The 17,382-nt window shown below is 42.9% G+C and overlaps 10 protein-coding genes across 10 annotated transcripts; 5 read left to right on the top strand and 5 right to left on the bottom strand.

Moving 5' to 3' along the window:
* Positions 1–769: 769 nt before the first annotated feature.
* Positions 770–997, top strand: BBOV_II000005 (uncharacterized protein). Its single transcript, XM_051767770.1, has 2 exons — positions 770–871; positions 911–997. The coding sequence occupies exons 1-2, from the start codon at positions 821–823 to the stop codon at positions 986–988; spliced, it is 129 nt and encodes a 42-aa protein (XP_051623844.1). The 5' UTR covers positions 770–820; the 3' UTR covers positions 989–997.
* Positions 998–1,282: 285 nt separating this feature from the next.
* On the bottom strand, positions 1,283–1,807 carry BBOV_II000010 (putative integral membrane protein). Its single transcript, XM_001609480.2, has one exon. It carries the CDS (start codon positions 1,785–1,787, stop codon positions 1,311–1,313), a length of 477 nt encoding a protein of 158 aa, XP_001609530.1. The 5' UTR covers positions 1,788–1,807; the 3' UTR covers positions 1,283–1,310.
* Positions 1,808–2,069: 262 nt separating this feature from the next.
* On the bottom strand, positions 2,070–3,460 carry BBOV_II000020 (putative integral membrane protein). The gene has a single exon (XM_001609481.2). The coding sequence runs from the start codon at positions 3,236–3,238 to the stop codon at positions 2,102–2,104; it is 1,137 nt and encodes a 378-aa protein (XP_001609531.1). The 5' UTR covers positions 3,239–3,460; the 3' UTR covers positions 2,070–2,101.
* Positions 3,461–3,599: 139 nt separating this feature from the next.
* Positions 3,600–4,403, bottom strand: BBOV_II000030 (variant erythrocyte surface antigen-1 alpha subunit). The gene is made up of 3 exons (XM_051767733.1): positions 4,364–4,403; positions 3,919–4,213; positions 3,600–3,876 (listed from the first exon to the last, which is right to left on the bottom strand). Exons 1-3 carry the CDS (start codon positions 4,385–4,387, stop codon positions 3,620–3,622), a joined length of 576 nt encoding a protein of 191 aa, XP_051623083.1. The 5' UTR covers positions 4,388–4,403; the 3' UTR covers positions 3,600–3,619.
* Positions 4,404–4,423: 20 nt separating this feature from the next.
* Positions 4,424–8,167, top strand: BBOV_II000040 (variant erythrocyte surface antigen-1 alpha subunit). Its single transcript, XM_051767017.1, has 3 exons — positions 4,424–4,481; positions 4,577–4,642; positions 4,716–8,167. The coding sequence occupies exons 1-3, from the start codon at positions 4,439–4,441 to the stop codon at positions 8,120–8,122; spliced, it is 3,516 nt and encodes a 1,171-aa protein (XP_051623084.1). The 5' UTR covers positions 4,424–4,438; the 3' UTR covers positions 8,123–8,167.
* Positions 8,168–8,370: 203 nt separating this feature from the next.
* On the top strand, positions 8,371–9,156 carry BBOV_II000050 (putative integral membrane protein). The gene has a single exon (XM_001609484.2). The coding sequence runs from the start codon at positions 8,600–8,602 to the stop codon at positions 9,080–9,082; it is 483 nt and encodes a 160-aa protein (XP_001609534.1). The 5' UTR covers positions 8,371–8,599; the 3' UTR covers positions 9,083–9,156.
* Positions 9,157–10,446: 1,290 nt separating this feature from the next.
* BBOV_II000060 (SmORF protein) lies at positions 10,447–11,265 on the top strand. The gene has a single exon (XM_001609485.2). It carries the CDS (start codon positions 10,469–10,471, stop codon positions 11,168–11,170), a length of 702 nt encoding a protein of 233 aa, XP_001609535.1. The 5' UTR covers positions 10,447–10,468; the 3' UTR covers positions 11,171–11,265.
* Positions 11,266–12,191: 926 nt separating this feature from the next.
* BBOV_II000070 (putative integral membrane protein) lies at positions 12,192–13,665 on the top strand. The gene has a single exon (XM_001609486.2). The coding sequence runs from the start codon at positions 12,227–12,229 to the stop codon at positions 13,553–13,555; it is 1,329 nt and encodes a 442-aa protein (XP_001609536.1). The 5' UTR covers positions 12,192–12,226; the 3' UTR covers positions 13,556–13,665.
* Positions 13,666–13,740: 75 nt separating this feature from the next.
* On the bottom strand, positions 13,741–14,908 carry BBOV_II000080 (putative integral membrane protein). The gene has a single exon (XM_051767562.1). It carries the CDS (start codon positions 14,711–14,713, stop codon positions 14,366–14,368), a length of 348 nt encoding a protein of 115 aa, XP_051623085.1. The 5' UTR covers positions 14,714–14,908; the 3' UTR covers positions 13,741–14,365.
* A 944-nt stretch (positions 14,909–15,852) lies between these two features.
* Positions 15,853–17,374, bottom strand: BBOV_II000090 (putative integral membrane protein). Its single transcript, XM_001609488.2, has one exon. It carries the CDS (start codon positions 17,347–17,349, stop codon positions 15,898–15,900), a length of 1,452 nt encoding a protein of 483 aa, XP_001609538.1. The 5' UTR covers positions 17,350–17,374; the 3' UTR covers positions 15,853–15,897.
* Positions 17,375–17,382: the final 8 nt, after the last annotated feature.

Consider the following 17,382-nt stretch of genomic DNA (forward strand, 5'->3'; position numbering starts at 1 on the left):
CTAAACCCTAAACCCTAAACCCTAAACCCTAAACCCTAAACCCTAAACCCTAAACCCTAAACCCTAAACCCTAAACCCTAAACCCTAAACCCTAAACCCTAAACCCTAAACCCTAAACCCTAAACCCTAAACCCTAAAACCCTAAACCCTAAACCCTAAACCCTAAACCCTAAACCCTAAACCCTAAACCCTAAACCCTAAACCCTAAACCCTAAACCCTAAACCCTAAACCCTAAACCCTAAACCCTAAACCCTAAACCCTAAACCCTAAACCCTAAAACCCTAAACCCTAAACCCTAAACCCTAAAACCCTAAAACCCTAAAACCCTAAACCCTAAACCCTAAACCCTAAACCCTAAACCCTAAACCCTAAAACCCTAAAAACCCTAAACCCTAAACCCTAAACCCTAAACCCTAAAACCCTAAACCCTAAACCCTAAACCCTAAACCCTAAACCCTAAACCCTAAACCCTAAAACCCTAAACCCTAAACCCTAAACCCTAAAACCCTAAAATTGTTAGATCTCTTAACTATTTGCACCATCTACCCCACTTGGATCACACCTTCATTTTCCTTTAACCCCATAAATACCACAATGCATAAACCCTAATATCCCCAGAAGTGATGTGCCCAACAATACCAACTACCCCAGGAACACCACATGACTTCAACCCCATGTGAGTCATAGACCATCACTCTATCTACCCCATATCACCTATACCATTCACCCTAGGAGCTCCCGGTGGACCACCCAGAGATATACTAGGTGCACTACATATACGGGTAACCCTAGGGATACCATTATGGCCTACAGCACTCTATGCCCTGGCCTATTCTATCTCTCCTAGCAGTTCTCACACTGGTAAACAAGGTATCCTATACAGATGTATAGTAATATTGAGTGATACAGCATATAAACCGTGAGACTTCATTGTCTACAACGCTACCACTGTACTACTGCTATATTCCGGACATTACTTGCCACTAGTTGATATGTATGCATATCTCCTTAACATCCTCATTATGCTACTATGATCACTATATAGATATAATATGAAAATAGTACTATTCAATGTACTATTACTTTTCATTTGGCGTGGTTATAATCATGACAATGGATATACTATACGGAGTACTCATCTGCTCTATGCACTGTTCTATCAAATACTACTATTTTACCTATCCTGTACAATAGATACTCAATGCTTCTAGGAAGCACTGTCTATATAAGACTGCAGTATGACTCTAGCATATTAAATATATGTCGTTTGTACTGCACATATTTAACAATACACCCTAAATGCTGTTCATTAATCCAGCTTTGTCCCGTTCATATTCTTTGTAGCACCTCCACACCACCCTGACCAAGATTTAGGGTTAAATAACTTCTCGAACAGGCATCCAATGAAATATAGTATTATTACGACGACCACCGCTGGCAACCCTAACGTCGTTGCCATTATGAACAGCAGCAAGAATATTATTACATACGCATTCCATTCAAAATTACCATCCTTGTTCAGTATAGCGTATTCTATAGCCCATTCTTTTAGTTTCTGTTTCCACCCCTTTGGACTCTCCTGGTTCTTTGCCACTTCATCACTAGTAGTACCTTCCACTACCACTACTTCCTCGGTATCATCTCCTTGAGTCACCTTCTCTGCCATGGCCCATGCAGCACCGTGGTAGTGGCCAGTCACTTGGCTCAGTGAATCCAGTCTAGTAGGTGTCCAGTCCAGTGGCCATAGGGCACCCAGGGCTACCACTAGGACTGGGTAGACCAACATGGTTACTATGGTAGGGATGGAGTGGTAGGGAGTGGTGGGGTAGTGGTGGTAGAATGGGTAGTGACGAGGAGTTGGTGGTGGAGTAGTGGTGGAATGTTAGAGTAGTGGTATTCAGTGGTGGTAGTGAATAGTGGTATCTAGTAGAAGTATCTACACTAGTGCTGCATTGCATAACGTAGTTAAATTCATATCACTACTATCTACGATATACAAAGTAAATATTACACTTCCACAATGACTATCCCAGCTACTATTGGGCCACCCAAAGTTGGGCCATCAAGTGTCACAGGGTGGTACTGTAGTCACATTTAACACTATGATTCCTTTGCGATATCAGTTTCTGGTACCGTGTTCTCAGCAGTGTCAGTAGCCTTGAGACCCTTTTTCTTGGGGAGACATGAATTCCATCTCCATGTAAGCAGACCACATCGGTATGCATACCACAATGTCGGTATGATGAGTAATATTGAGTAGCCCAGGAGGACATATGAAACAACATCAACGTCACTCGCACCATCGGTAGCAATCTGTGTCGCTACCACTACCAAAGCTAGCAGAAGCACCACAGCAAGTATCCCGAAGCACAGATGCAGCTTTGGACATGGAAATATGGCCTTATATTCTAGGCAGTATAAGGTAATTCCTAGGGCAAGTAGGTGGACTGCTATGAAAGGGTATCCTTTAGAACTGAGTTGTACTCCACCGAGATGGGTACCACCCAGTACTGCCAATGACAACAAAGAGGACACTGCTACCGCCGATGCTATCAGGGCAACCACTTCCGGTACTGTATATGGTAGCTTGACTGTAGTATTCCATATAATTGCTGTGGAATAGCACTGCATAATTGGTACCGCCATGTTACCAAGGTATTGAATGATGGACTTTTCGGTATCTCCTCCTGTGGCGAAACTGAGGTCAAAACCGATGTGGAAACCAATGCCACCACCGCGCATTGCCAGCAAGACTGTTACACCCAGTACTATGAGTACCACTAATACTACCACTATTGCACTACCATAGCAAATGTACTGGCTCTTGCAACATGGTCTACAGAATAGATTACACTTCCAGCCGCAAAACAGGGTACCACCCAGTATAGCCAGTATTACCACTGCAACACCGTAGATGGGATACGCCCATTCTTTACCGATGCTTGAGCTAAACATGCCCTGTAGACCCAGATATTCTATTACCACTGCCAGCACTTGTAGTAATACTAGTAATACCAGTAGTACCCAATGGTACCAGGTCATTGGGGATACGAGGTAACCCGCTTGGCGGCATTGCCATAGACATAGACCAAGCAGCGCGGTAGATAGGATAGTGGTAGTAGGTAATGTTGTAGCGTTGCCTGCGTCTATCAGGGACACCAAGAAACCCAGTGCCTGGCAGCACAAGTAGAGCCATAGAAGGACCAGTACTATGGTAGTACAGGTATTGGTATTCATAATGCGATGGGAATCTACTTGATAGTAATCAGTAATAGTGATTTACCTGTGATATGATGGGATTCCATTGTCTTACTCAGTTGTGGTGAAGCGTTATGGAAGGATAGATACGACAAGGTGGCGTAAACTGAAGACATCTCTAAAGGGTCATTCTAGAAGCGAATAGCCTGCACAGGGTGTGGGGGATTGGAAGCCTTTATATGGTATAGTAGAGGGGGAGATATGTTGTGGTAATGTAGAGGGTAGTCATGTGGAGTGGTGGTGTATAGGGTAGTACTGTAGTAGTACTCTATAGTACTAGATTAGTGCCACATATTTAGCATTAATGGGATCACATCACCTATCTCATGAAACATAGTATATCACATGTTGTTCATATTACTACCCTAAGCAGTACTTACCTGGACCACTACTCCCATTCAACCTCTCCAGGTCATAGCCCATGGCCGCCATGAATGAGCCGAGACCTTTTCCGACCTCACTCAGTGTTCCATCCTGGCTCCACCTATTATTGCCACCACTCCCTCCAGTTAGGAACCCCAACTGACTGAGTCCACTCCAGATGAGACATACTGTCCCTAGGAAAATACGGGCCAGGAGGTGGACCTTAGAGGGATCATTAGTTGTAGTAGCTCTACCTGCTATACCATGAGTCACTGTCAGTATCATAGAGTACTTACCAGTGGTACCATTGACTATGGTAGTCCATAGAGCAGTGGTCTTGCTGTAGGCCGACTGGTAGCACTTCTTGCCACCACTGGTACCACACTTGGTACAGTCATGACTACCACTACCACCGGAACAACAGTTATCTGTACCAATCCCAGCACCACTACGTTCGCAATTCTTTCCTATCCCATTACTCTTTCCACTACTATCCCCCTTAAGACAACACGTATCCCCTTCCTGCCACCCAACCCACTTCTGTAGTCCCAGTGCCAAGTGGTCTATCAGTGTCCCTATGACCTCGGTACACTACGGTGGCTACCCTGAACAGCTACTACTTTTTTACTATATTTTCAGCAAAAGTGCAACCAAACTTGTGTGTAACATTGACTAAATATGCTACCAATTTTCCATAAACTTACTAATAAACATCCACTACACTTGCTACTAAACACTTACCAACATCTTCATTAGTTCACCCATTACTATATAGAATGTCCCCTCACAAAGGTCTGTTTAGTGGGGCAACTACATATGTTGGAGTTACCCGGGTGGGGTTTTTGGCATAGTGGGGGTGGTGAGGTAGTGCAGAAACACTGATATAGAATGCGCGCCATATATAATAGAGGGCGCCTTCGGCGCCCATTAGTATATTGACTCACCCCTGTACAGAATGTATATGTGGCCTGGCGGCGGCAGTGACTGACCTACTGCAGTCAGTACAACTGGAGTACCATGGTAAGTACTCAGTACTAGAAGTAGTACTATCTAGTACCACTACTGGTACACAGTACCTCATGGTGTCCTATAGGCTATCAAGGTGAAGCCAAGGACAAAGGCCCCCAAAAAGAGCGAGTAGAAGGTTGCCTCAACGAAGTATTCTCCCTAGTCCAGGGACTAGGTGGTACTGCAGTGGTCCGGACCTATATAGACCAGCTGGCACAGGTACTCAGTGCACTCGTTGGGTGGAGTAAGATAGATAAGTGTTGGCAAAGACATGGTGGTAACAATAACAATCAACATGGCAATGAACCGAATTGCGGATATTTAACAGATGTAAAAGCAAACACGCCATGCAAGGACTGTCAATGTATGAAATGGAGTGTGACCAGGCCGGAAAGCGAAGGAACACCACTGGGCAGGAAGTGTACAAGGTGTAGTGATAGTAGTGGTAGTGATGCGTGTAACTGTAGTCCTGGTGGTGGTGACTCCTGTACTGCTGAGAAGTGTAAATGCGCTCTAGCAGGTAAATGCTGCAAGTGTTGTTGTAAAAGTTGTAATGGGTGTAAGGAAAACGCAAAGTGTAGTTGCATGATGGACGACAGCTATCACTGTCGCATATACAAGGATACATATCAGTCGGCATATATATCATACACAAGTAACAAGCACTTCGAGAAGTACGGTATGGCAGCTACGTGGAATGCATTGCATAAATTTACTGCTAATTTCGGTAGTATAAGAGGCAATCCAACCGAGAAAAGATCCAAATGTGCCCGTATCCTCCTAGGGTCAGTATGTCTCATTTGGAGTGGCCTTACTTATATGTATTGGACTGGAAAGTACCATTCCAGCAGCCCCCGGTGGAATAATCACATCCTGGATGGTACTGGTCTAGATGATGGTACACTGTCACAATGGCTTCAGGCCCTAGGGTTTCCTAAGGCAATGTTGAATGACGCTGGCCCTGGAAATAGGTTGGATGCTGTCATATGGGATGGGTTTAGGGGTATGTTATATTTGGGATTCCCGGATACTGGTAGTGGTAGTGGTCATGGCTGGGACACTGAGGGTAATACATTTAGGGATCCATCTAGTATGAACTATGCTGGATATATACATACTTTAGAGAAGGGTGCATTTTGCAGCAACGGTAATGTCTTCCCTAAGAATGCTAATGGCGCCACAATTACTGAAGAACAGATGCACAAATGTGGTGCCCTCTTCAAGCTCTACATTCTATCATGTGCCTATTTCACTGGGTTACAGAACAAAGCTCCGCCGAAGGCGGGAAATACAACCCCCAAGACCATCCGGGAAATCCTCTACTGGCTAAGTGCATTGCCCTATAGTCCGGCGTACCCAGAGATACTGAAGCATGGTAAGGATAGGCTAAGAGAAGTGACACAGAAACCCGGAGACAATGGCAATGAGATACCAACACTCGCCTTTCACCAAACAGGCCGTAATGCTCCCATTACAGTACATGAATTTAACCTGTTTGCCCACTTCCAAGCTGTGACCCAGTACTGCCCACTGGTCCTCATCGGTATCCAGGGTGGTATTCACAGTACTAACAGGACTACTCCTGCCATCCACTCCCTCTATGCCAACACGGAGTGTCACTTCACCTATCCCACTGTGTCCATTCAAGCATACAACCAGGTGGTCCACTACATTAGGGCTCTGTTCTACCAACTCTATTTCCTTAGGAAGCAATGTGCAGTTAAAGTGGCTCTGGGAGGGAAGTGGCGTGAATGTAGGTATGGCAAGGATGTGGTGTCAAAGGGGGTAATCAGCTGGATGTGCCTGGGGTGTGACCCCATGGAACATGATAGGAAATGGAGGGTAAAGGAGATGGGAAATAAACTTAATAAACTACCATTAGGATCGAATGGCAGTGATGCAAAGAAGATCAAGGATGTACTGGAGGCAATAGGTCAGGTAGTGGTACAATTGGGTAATGCCCAGGAGGCATTGGAAGGGAAGGATAAGGAGGCGATCAATGCGGTGAAGACGGCACTGGAGAAGGCTAAGGGGGAACTAGAGGAGGCGGTGAAGAAGGTGAATGGTGGGCTGGATGTGAAACTAGGGGAGGCTAAGACGGCACTAGAGGCGCTGACGAATGGTGGTAGTGGAATACTAGGGGAGGTAGGGGAGAAACTAGAGACGGCTACTAATGGTGAGTATGATCCCGGTAAGAACAAGATAAGTGAATCTATTAATAAGGTACGGGAGGTATTGAAGGAACTGGAAAAGGTGATCAAGGAGCTGAAGAAGAAGGAAGTAGATGATGCCAACGAGCTGCTAGGTGTAGTTATGGATCCATATGTGCCTGAAAAGGAGCTACAAAATATCCTTCAAAGAGAAGTATCCCATGAGTACACAATACTCCTCTCAGCCATCGAAAAGATTATCTCCATCTGCACCTCTCCCAAGTGCAGTGCATGTGACCAACACTCCACCAAGTGCGGCCAAAAGCCAACACCCAGTATCTGTAAGACCTGCCTCCAACCCACTACCACTGGTGTCCCCTCCCCCCTCCAGGCATTCCTCGAGGATCGGTTACCAGGGTTTAGTTGTAAAGAAGTGGTGGACCAAGACGAGAACCCAGACTATCCTTCCGCTGCATCCCACTTGGGACACTGTAATGGTTCCGGTCAGTGCTGCCCATTGCCAATGGGATTTAGAGGTCAATTCTATAGTGGCAGCACCAGCGACAGCACTGGTGCACGCCTTTATGGCATCCTGTATTTCTTCAGTAACGAAAACATGATGCAGTCGTGTGTTTATACACTGGTGAGGGTCACAGCAGCCCTTAGTGCCACTACACCACAGGTACTGGGTGATGTATTCGGGTTCTTTAGAGGTGGTATTGGAGAGAAGGAAAGGGGAAAGAACAAGAAGAATTTGGTAGTGCCGTGTGATCACACTAAGGACCCATCTAAGAAAGGAGATGATGACTACTTTTGCGGCTGGTGTGCCTCTGGGTTACGGGATGAAGTTAAGAAGATAGAGTGGATACCAAAGGAAGACAATGATGGAGGGAAGTATAGAGGAAGTGTAGGAGAAGCACTGATAAATATTAAAGGCGATAAAGGGGATAGTGTTGCTCTAAAGTCCAGTGCTGCTACTGCCAATACCTCCCTCTCACGACTCACTAAGAACTGCCAGTACCTCTCTCCCCTAACCGGTGAACTCTATACGGCCGTGAGTGCCACATTCGGCGGAACATACCTCTCATGGGTGCTATACCTATCAGATGCACTTCATTCAGGACTAGAGTCACTATCTGACGCATTCAAGGAGATTGAATGCCGGGGCTGTAGAGACTGTGACCCCAATAAGTGCAAGAAGGGAGTCCATGGACAGGGAAGTGGACAGTGTGGATGCCAATCAATCGTATCATGTACTGGGGTACTACCAGTGCTGTACAGGTATGGCTTTGGGTATGGTAATGTAGAGGCGTTGCATTACAGTAAGGGTGAGTTCTACTAGTCCACTTTATATACTAATGGGCGCCTTGGTCACAACTGTCATATGGAGTATTGGCGTAGTACGTGAGGAAGTAGAAAGGTTCTATGGAATATAACTACGTATAAGATTATTAAACGACCATCATTTAGCTAATACAGTGAATGTAGTGCAAAGAAGTGTATTCATACATAGTAGTGCAATATTCCCGCCATATGGAAGGTACCTGACTGGGGTATCTAGGGTGGTGCGTATACCACCGTGTCTCACTCGGTATATAACTATGATTTTGTAACTTATTAGTAATTATCTAGCACTCTGCAGTTCTACTGAGTAACATCACGTGGCATTCATTCTTTGCTAGAATTACTGAGTGCTCCCCACTATTATGGAGTAATACTGTGTCCAGATTACTAAGCACACTAAGTAGCATCCATTACTACTCCACATCACTACTACTAAGCCACCATCTCCCACCACTGCATCACTACCATCGTAACCATGTTGGTCTGTCCACTCCTAGTGGTAGCCCTAGGTGCCCTATGGCCACTGGACTGGACCCATACTAAACTGGACTCACTGAGCCCAGTGATTGGCCACTACCACGGTACCACATGGGCCATGGCAGAGAAGGTGACTCAAGGAGATGATACCGAGGAAGTAGTGGTAGTGGAAGGCACTACTAGCGATGAAGTGGCAAAGAACAAGGAGAGCCAAAAGGGGTGGAAAGAGAAATTAAGTGAATGGTCTGCTGGTTATATTATACTGGACAAAGATGGAAAATTAAAGTGGGATATGAATCCATTTATAGTAGTGGTTATCGTTGCAATTGGATTGATGACCGGGGTGGGACCAGTGGCGATCGTGGTAATAGTGGTAGTGTATTTCATTGTTTCTATTTGTAAGTGGATAATAAATCCTAAGTCCTGGTTTGGGAGCTCTGGCAGCTCTTTGAAGAAGTTGAATGCTAAAAATGTGGATTAACCAACAAAATCTTAGATATATCGCTGAGTATATATTCTAGAAACGACATACATTTAATATGCTGGAGTTATATTGTAGTGCAGATACAGTTCTTCTTAGAAGCATTGATTATTTATTGTACTGAATATATAGAACAGTGGCCTTACGTTGTGCAGTACATGGACAGCATGAACATTCTATGGAGTACATCTATTGTCATGATCACAACTAATGTAAAGTGACAGTACATTGAGCAGTACTATTGTGCATAGTGTATTTATGTAGTGATCATGGTAGGAAAGGTACATTTCAAGGATATATTAACAGATAGCAAATGATGGCCAGTAATCCATGAGGTAAGGTGTTATATAAGGTAAATAGTTTTGTAGGGTGTGGTGCTGTAGGGCATATACCCCGTATGGGGTTTATAGAGTTTATGTTATATGGTGTATCTGGGGGTTTGTAGTGTTGTAGGGTAGATAGTGTATTATTGGGTACACTGCCAATGATTGAACAGGATATATAGTGTTATAGTAACAATGGGGAGATCTTCTGCATATTAGCAACATTGCTAGACACTGTTTGACTGGACACCACACAGGTGTTCAGTGTACAATATGTTGCACTGTGACATAATATAATAAATGTTAGGGGTTTTATAGAATATAGTTCTATAATGTTGCTAGGTTGGGCACTTCACAGTGCCATGTGGTACCATTTAGACAAGTAACTGACACCGTATAATGCTATTTTGGGGTCCATCTAGGATTATAGGGATGTTCATGAGAAACCACGCATATGTAACTGTAATGGACATTGTTACTATAGTGACCTGGGAACTAGTGGTTCATCAATAGATAGGAATTCACTACTGCCTAGACATTTACCATTTCCTAGGGAGTAAGGATCCTTACCGCTTCTTGATGAATTCAAACCACAGGGTAGTATTGTACAATAATGCTGTAAGATAGCACTTTACGGGAACCCACTTGTGTACATACCTTATATAGCACTTGTCTACATAACTGGCTGCCAGGAGGACACGAGCATAATCTCCTATGAACAATAAAGAGTCAATCTTTAACCCATCCATTGGTAACATACAATAGCAAAGTAACATATAACTCTATGGAAACTGTCATAATGATATTGTCGTGTCTAGTGTATATTGCGACAGGGTATGTTGAAGTATCGACAATAGAGATCCCAGGAATACATCACCATGTCTTATTCCACATTAAATTCACTCTACCTTACCTAGTCAAAATTACATAGCAACAACCATTCTAGAGAAGTATTTTCCATAGTAACGCATGTACTATGCATGGCACTTGTACTATAGATGGGGCATTAAAACAACTATAGGCCCGACAGTTGGTAAGATCAATCTCTACTAATATTAACAAGATGGTAGCCTTCAACATGTTATGGAAGCTATCTATATTGGTAGCCTTTGGGCTCTCTGCTACGGCCACTTCTACTGAGGTAGCCCAGGAGCAACCCACGCAAGAAGGATTAGACATCGGAATCCCTGGTAAGGAATACGAACAGGCCACTGAACTTGTAAAAGTACCGGAGCAAGATAATACCGACAGTGAAAAGGAGATTGCGACAGATGAACCACCCAAGTACTCTGTTGAATGGTATCTGTTACCTGAGCCGGAAAATAGAGCCGCTTTACGTAGTTTTTTGCCATGGTCTTTGTCTATTTCTGTGCCAACGAACTGCAAAAAGCCCATATCGACTGCATTAATGAACCAAATTCGGTGGTATTTTTCAAGGCGTGACCTTCAATGGTTTTTGTTACCCAAACAAGAAAACAGAACTGCCCTACGTAAGTTGTTACCAATCGACGTGGCTGCAGTAATTCCAGAAGATTGCCGTAAGGCAATACCGGGCGTATATGAAAGCTATATTTGGACGTATTTCTCATTGTCTGCCGTTGAATGGCTTCTGGAATCCAAGCCGGAAAATAGATCTCTTCTAATTAAGTCGTTACCAAGCGATCTGGCCAAAGGTGTTCCCGAAGATGTCAACAAACCAATAGATCCTGCAGTGGAAGAACGTATTAGGGAGTATTTCGCATTTACTGTGCCAGATTTGAGGTGAAGGTGTCTACCATGATATTTTTTCGCATTTGTAAATGATCCATTATGGTGTATTTAAATGAAAACGCAGTTATCATAATATCAGTCTATAGACTACTGTACTAGAACACACGGCTTCATATGTCGCACTACTTATACATAGATTACGTGCACTAACAGTATCAACCAATACGCTTATTGACACCTATAAGCACCGCAGCTCTATTAATATTCATTGTTGTGTTAGATCTACCCCTGTAGATTTTACATGTGTCTACTGTAACGTTCAATAGTGGTCGGCCGTAAAATTAGGGTATATCACTACAGGTCACTATCATTACTGATCACGCTACACCCAGAAGCGGTGCTATCAATTGACCCTACATATAACATACAGTACAATCGCAATACGAAGGGACACTACTAGTAGAACTCACTACACTATGGACCACAGCTGCTATATATAGCAGAGATACACCATGGTGTTACTACAACAAAGAGGTTTCAATACACTAGATAGAGCTATAACACTAAGATGATACACTATTCAAGGTTGTATAGAGCACCGTTTTCTTGGATACTCCATGCACCTATAGACATTAAATCAGTGTACCATGTAACACAGACCTATTGAATAGATCAAAGGTACAGCTTACTACAATACTACTTGCATTCGTATATACAGTATATCTAGACAGTACATACAGGATATATTATCACGTTACGTACATTGTATAATGCTATGCAGTTGCCATGTTGCAGCAATACTCCGGTGATGATTCACTGTGATCGAACCACATCCATTTGGCCTATATAGTACTACTGCTAGATCGTTTTACTATCCTTCCTTAAAGGGTATCGTTTCTACGACACCGTTGAATACTACTACAGCAATATTGAGCATCACTACACTAATATATAACACTAATACAGTATTGCTAGCTATTATTACCCATTTATTAGCACACTAGTATTCAGTACTGTTACTATTCCAGTTCATTCCCGAGGTGTATGGGGAACACTGGCGCACTGGGTCCATGTGTATATCCCGGGATTCTATTGCCAATATCTAGCCAAGATGCCGGGTGTTAAGGCTGGTATAGGCCCTTACTCTGATGAGGCTGCCCCTAAGGTGGCTGATTCGGTAAGGTACCTCATGCCCATCGCCAAGCTACTCTTCATCTTGGTAGCAATCCTAGGCTTTGGTTTCTGTATGGCAATGCTGCTGATGGCTACTGTAGAAGCCATAGAGATAAAGGCTCTGACGAATGGAGAGGGCAAGCTCAAAAACGCTGACATGACCGCCCTGAGCATAGCTATCTGCCTGAGTCATCTAGCGCTACACTTTCTAGGCTACCGATGCAGGTTCATGAAGCTACACTGGACGTCTTGGGACAGTGGGCTGTTCATACTAGGATTCGCGGTAGTTATCTCTGCGTTCTTTGCAGTGTTCATAGTGGTGTTACCAGGGAAGGGTACAAATCTAGGAAAGTTCGAGAAAGATGACAATCGCACCTATATCGCCATGGGATTCACTGGCCTGGAGTTACTGGCAATGTTCGGGTTCATCATATGCGCTATGAAGACACACTGCTTTGGTGGCTGCATGACGCTTAACAAGAAGGTATTCTATACATTTGCCTTTATATACATGCTGGTGTTTTCCGCCCATGCGTATACACTATATGAGTTTAAGGAAAATCCAGAGGAATATGGAAATGATGATAAAAATTGGCACAAGCACAGGTTCATGGCCGCGGTTAACTACATCTTCGTGATTGGACTGTGTATCAGTGCATACCAGGTAAACCTATGCTGCTTGTCATTTACCAAGTGTGATGCTGTCTTCATATTCCTGACTGGCACTGTCGTAGGCATCTTGATAACAATATGCCTGTCAATGTTCCCGGAGATTCAGCCTACCCAGTGGACTCTCGCAGGCCTTATCGGTATGCTATATATACTCACGGTTGCACTGTTTTTGTACATCCATGCCAAGAGGCCGCTGTGCAGGTACTACAACCCAGATGTAGTAACTTTCGGGATATTCGCGCTACTGTTCCTATTATTGGTATCCACCTTGATAGCCCTGGGAGTAATGCATCAAAAAATTATCAGCGGTATCGCGGCAGACGCTAAAACCATTGCCCCAATAGCCATATTTGTGTACGGCTTCGTGGTATTCGTTGTAATGTTAATCTTCGGTTTCAAGGGCAATGCCATGAAGGTTATCAAGGCGTTCATGAAGCAGGCACGTGACGAACGACTCGTTAAGAACGGCCATGAGCTGGATGTCAAACCTTTGTACGAACCAGGCGTTGAGACACCGGGTAGTGAATGTAACCTTCGTGGACCGGAGTCATCAGGAGGTGTCTTCCGTGATTCGTGGTTACACCCAGCAATGTAGTTTGTTATACTATCGGGAATGTGTCCTGGAATTTTAACACATAAAGACTAAAGGTCGCCAACTAATGCAGTTAAAATGAAGAGATTACTATAATTAATGTAGTATAAGCTATTAATTCGTATTGCATGATCGGCAGGTCCACGTATGCATACATTAACACTGTGTCAGTGATATTAAGGTAACTATTAACATTTACGGGCCATATTTAGTTACGATAGTTTAGTACCAGCTGCATAGTGATAGAATACGTGATCCAGAGATACTGTGAGCTTTGATAGGGTCAACTCCGTATATGGAGCAGAGAGAAGTTGAATTTCAAGGTGCGGCTCTGACCTTTATAAGGTGAAGACTAATAATTCGTTGAAATGATATATGTTTTATAAGGTAGGTAAACCTAGGCATAGCAGCGTTATTCTTTTCAATTGCTACTACGTCTGTTCATCCTCTCCACAGTCATCTATTGAAGAATGTAACGCTTCGACACGTAACCACATCGTGTTATTCCATATGTGATGGCATTGAAATCACATAGTTGCTACTTATATTTTACTACATATTGCCAGTTTGTTAGACGAATATTACGTATATCCAATCAATGAAGCACCATTAAATCTCTGTTGCATCTGATGACAGGGATCATTAGAATTCTACAATACGCATAAAATATCGTCACATGATACATCTGATACCTGTGAATGACAAACTACAATTAGAGCACTACCGCGGATAGAACACAGATTAAAGCCTGCTTATACACTACATAAACCCCTGAGACAACAGCTGAATCGATCCAATCTGATAGCAACCACATCACGATGTCACAACCTCCTCAGCTGCCTTTTTCGCAAACAAGTTCCGTATTTTGTTCCTGAAGATGTAACATAAAATGCCTCCTATGGCAAGGACACCGATGACAATACCAGCAGACCATGCCTCCTTACCACCACCACCACCATTATGAGCCCACATCCCTATAGAAACACCAACAACAATTAGTAAAACCAGTATAACAGCGGCTATTATCATTGCTTTCTTGTTGCCAAAGAATTTACCACCCACTCCTTTGGTCGAAGTATCTACCTTAGCCTCACCTTCAGGGGCATTGGCGCTGACACCAAGGAAGAATAAAATACCGATTACGCCAACCATACAATCCATCTTGGGTATTGGAGAGTAACAAAAAAATTCAGAAGAATAGTTATATCCCTTCACTGGAGTATAGGAATGCCTAAGGGCACAATAATAAAACTGAAACAGTCGAATGGTCAATATGACACCATGTTATTCTAATCTGTATGCATATACGTTAGATACAAACTACCGCACACATCCTGCCGAATACTGCAAGTGCGATGTGCCCACTAAGAGTAGATGAGTCCAGATAACACTACAGAATAAAAACGCGAATTACATACTATAATATAGTAGCTCCTAAAGGAGTAACATATGTGGCAATTTAGAATGGAACTATGTTCTAAAAAACTATGATAATCATATACAAATGGTACAATTTGGCAGGAGATAGCGATTAATGTATCATATATGTTTAAGTCTAGAGCAAGATCCAGAAGACCTTAGATCATTGTTCCTGTATGCTGATAACTTTGTTATTTTGCAGTAATGTTCTGGAGCATCACCATAGAGTACCATCTCGACACGTAACGAATGTTAATGTCTATATGCCATATGGTAAATCAAGTGTCAACGTAATTCATTATAGAGTTGCTACATTTAATACATCGACGGTCCAGTTCTTATAAACATCTTTCGCTATGTGATCACTTTTACCAGATGTTTTATGGTCATGGCATTCTCATGTAGGCAATGTTACAAGGTGCCATTTATTCAGTTGTGCAATATTCCGATATAGTGAGTCAAATTAATGTCAACTGTTGAAAACAAACTGCATCTTCCTAGTAAAGGCTTATTAGTGAAATATATAAGTCGAAAGAATTCGGGCCCATAATCCCAAACAGTCTTGTACTATACAAAGCAATATCACATGCTTATAGTAGATAGCAACAATCACCTATACGTATACCTGTCTGGCATTACATGGCAATCACCCATAATAGTCATTCTGAAAACGCTATTAACAAATGAGAGTTCAACGCTACAATTGCTCTACATAAAGACTTATCACATACTAAATGACAACATATTAAATCCATACGCCTCGTATGGCACATTATTGTTGAAGTTAGATCAACCCATGCTGATTAAATCTAACACATTGATGGCGCTTATTGTGTATTACGCCCGAGAAGTTACATGTGTCACCAACCAAATATGCTACCATGGCTCATGAGCACAAATACTGTGCTCCATGCATAGTCATGTCCTTATAACTCGGGATTAACCACCATCAGAGTACGCTCCAGCTTACCCTTGACATTTTGGTCAAACGATTCCTTAAAGCTTACAAAGCCCTTTTTTATACCGATGAGCAACCAGTATCGGAAACCATCCTTTACGCCCATTCCTTCAGTTGGCCACCGTTCTCCAGGCTTGTAAGCATCTCTTGTGGTTATAAATTGTTGTATATACGCTTCCGATATATACTTGGTAATGTTCAAAACAAGAAGGTTTATACCTAAATTTACTGAAGACAAAGTGGAGCCATGTTGACATTTACATTCTTTCCCACCACTGGCACTCTTTGAGGGTTTTGCATTCCCATCAATTGCTGCAGTTGATGAGTTGATTACCACTCTGCCGGAAAAATAAAAGAATACTGTCAGGAATCCTACAATCAGAGGCTTCATATGAACAAGCTTTGCTATTGGCGACGATGGGTAATGGATAATTACAATAAACATGATCCCTATGCCCAGATATGGAATGAGAAGGAGATATAGTAGGTAATAATAAGCTTTGTCATTTTCCCACTTGTCTTTCAAACCAGCGTTCTCAGCAAGGCACCATATACTTATGCCAGCAATTGCTTGAAAGATAGTGCATAGACTTTGAATTGGGTATCTGTGTTCAAACGTTACCATCTCGAATGGAGAAATGAGAGGATAGACTACAAATATAAACCCATAGCCTACGGTACTAGCCGCCATCATAGGAAAGGCGCCACAATACGCATCCCAAAATGTACAATTGCCGGTGCATTGTCCATTGTTACTAGTCGATTGTGATTCGCCTGAACGTTCAGCTAACTTAGTGGAAATATAATAACTCCACACGATGGCCACAATGAATGATAGAGCCAACATAACAACAATGTTCGTTAACACGAGCCAATAATTGACATCCATACCAATCTTGTGTAAAATAAATATTGTAATTCCATGTAACAAGGAAACGAATATTCCGGTAGAGGATGCACCAAGGTCATATGATGCTATGTTATCCGATGAGATGTCGTAAATAATCATATCATCTATGCCTGCTACGAAGTTGGCAATTACCAATGCCCAATAGTAAATAACTACATTTGAATTACCTTCTCCCCAAGCAAACGCCTTGAGGATAACGACATTAACAGCAACAATGATCCATGAAACTAGGATGGAACAACCTTGTTGTATCTTCGTCGCTATGGCACCGGACTGTTTCAAAGATGAAAAAATAACCAATACTCCTAATGCAGAAAACAAATAAAATAGCTCCATGGAATTGTGGCACATTCCAATAAATACTCCTACCGCATCCGGACCATACCCGAAACGCTGCATGGCAAACGAGGAACCCAGCAAGCACAAATTCAAAGGCTGCATCAAACTGAGGCCTTTCAAGAAATTGGCAGCATAATCTAAAAAATTTTGTTCCTTTTTGCCTTCTGCCATCTTGTCGAGCCTTTATCTCATTGGCCACCTCTG

This window comes from Babesia bovis, chromosome 2, assembly GCF_000165395.2.
Source record: "Babesia bovis T2Bo chromosome 2, whole genome shotgun sequence".
Lineage (NCBI taxonomy): Eukaryota > Apicomplexa > Aconoidasida > Piroplasmida > Babesiidae > Babesia > Babesia bovis.

What these genes read in the sequence shown, in the direction of transcription:
- BBOV_II000020 (XM_001609481.2), bottom strand. Translation starts at nt 3,238, where the DNA reads ATGAATACCAATACCTGTACTACCATAGTACTGGTCCTTCTATGGCTC.
- BBOV_II000005 (XM_051767770.1), top strand. Translation starts at nt 821, where the DNA reads ATGCCCTGGCCTATTCTATCTCTCCTAGCAGTTCTCACACTGGTAAAC. An exon ending in TTCTCACACTGGTAAACAAG is followed by an intron (nt 872 to 910) that starts GTATCCTATACA and finishes TGAGTGATACAG; the next exon opens with CATATAAACCGTGAGACTTC.
- BBOV_II000040 (XM_051767017.1), top strand. Translation starts at nt 4,439, where the DNA reads ATGTTGGAGTTACCCGGGTGGGGTTTTTGGCATAGTGGGGGTG. An exon ending in TTTTTGGCATAGTGGGGGTG is followed by an intron (nt 4,482 to 4,576) that starts GTGAGGTAGTGC and finishes ACCCCTGTACAG; the next exon opens with AATGTATATGTGGCCTGGCG. An exon ending in AGTACAACTGGAGTACCATG is followed by an intron (nt 4,643 to 4,715) that starts GTAAGTACTCAG and finishes GGTGTCCTATAG; the next exon opens with GCTATCAAGGTGAAGCCAAG.
- BBOV_II000060 (XM_001609485.2), top strand. Translation starts at nt 10,469, where the DNA reads ATGGTAGCCTTCAACATGTTATGGAAGCTATCTATATTGGTAGCCTTT.
- BBOV_II000030 (XM_051767733.1), bottom strand. Translation starts at nt 4,387, where the DNA reads ATGGGTGAACTAATGAAGATGTTG. An exon ending in GTGAACTAATGAAGATGTTG is followed by an intron (nt 4,214 to 4,363) that starts GTAAGTGTTTAG and finishes TAGCCACCGTAG; the next exon opens with TGTACCGAGGTCATAGGGAC. An exon ending in CATAGTCAATGGTACCACTG is followed by an intron (nt 3,877 to 3,918) that starts GTAAGTACTCTA and finishes ATGGTATAGCAG; the next exon opens with GTAGAGCTACTACAACTAAT.
- BBOV_II000070 (XM_001609486.2), top strand. Translation starts at nt 12,227, where the DNA reads ATGCCGGGTGTTAAGGCTGGTATAGGCCCTTACTCTGATGAGGCTGCC.
- BBOV_II000090 (XM_001609488.2), bottom strand. Translation starts at nt 17,349, where the DNA reads ATGGCAGAAGGCAAAAAGGAACAAAATTTTTTAGATTATGCTGCCAAT.
- BBOV_II000050 (XM_001609484.2), top strand. Translation starts at nt 8,600, where the DNA reads ATGTTGGTCTGTCCACTCCTAGTGGTAGCCCTAGGTGCCCTATGGCCA.
- BBOV_II000080 (XM_051767562.1), bottom strand. Translation starts at nt 14,713, where the DNA reads ATGGATTGTATGGTTGGCGTAATCGGTATTTTATTCTTCCTTGGTGTC.
- BBOV_II000010 (XM_001609480.2), bottom strand. Translation starts at nt 1,787, where the DNA reads ATGTTGGTCTACCCAGTCCTAGTGGTAGCCCTGGGTGCCCTATGGCCA.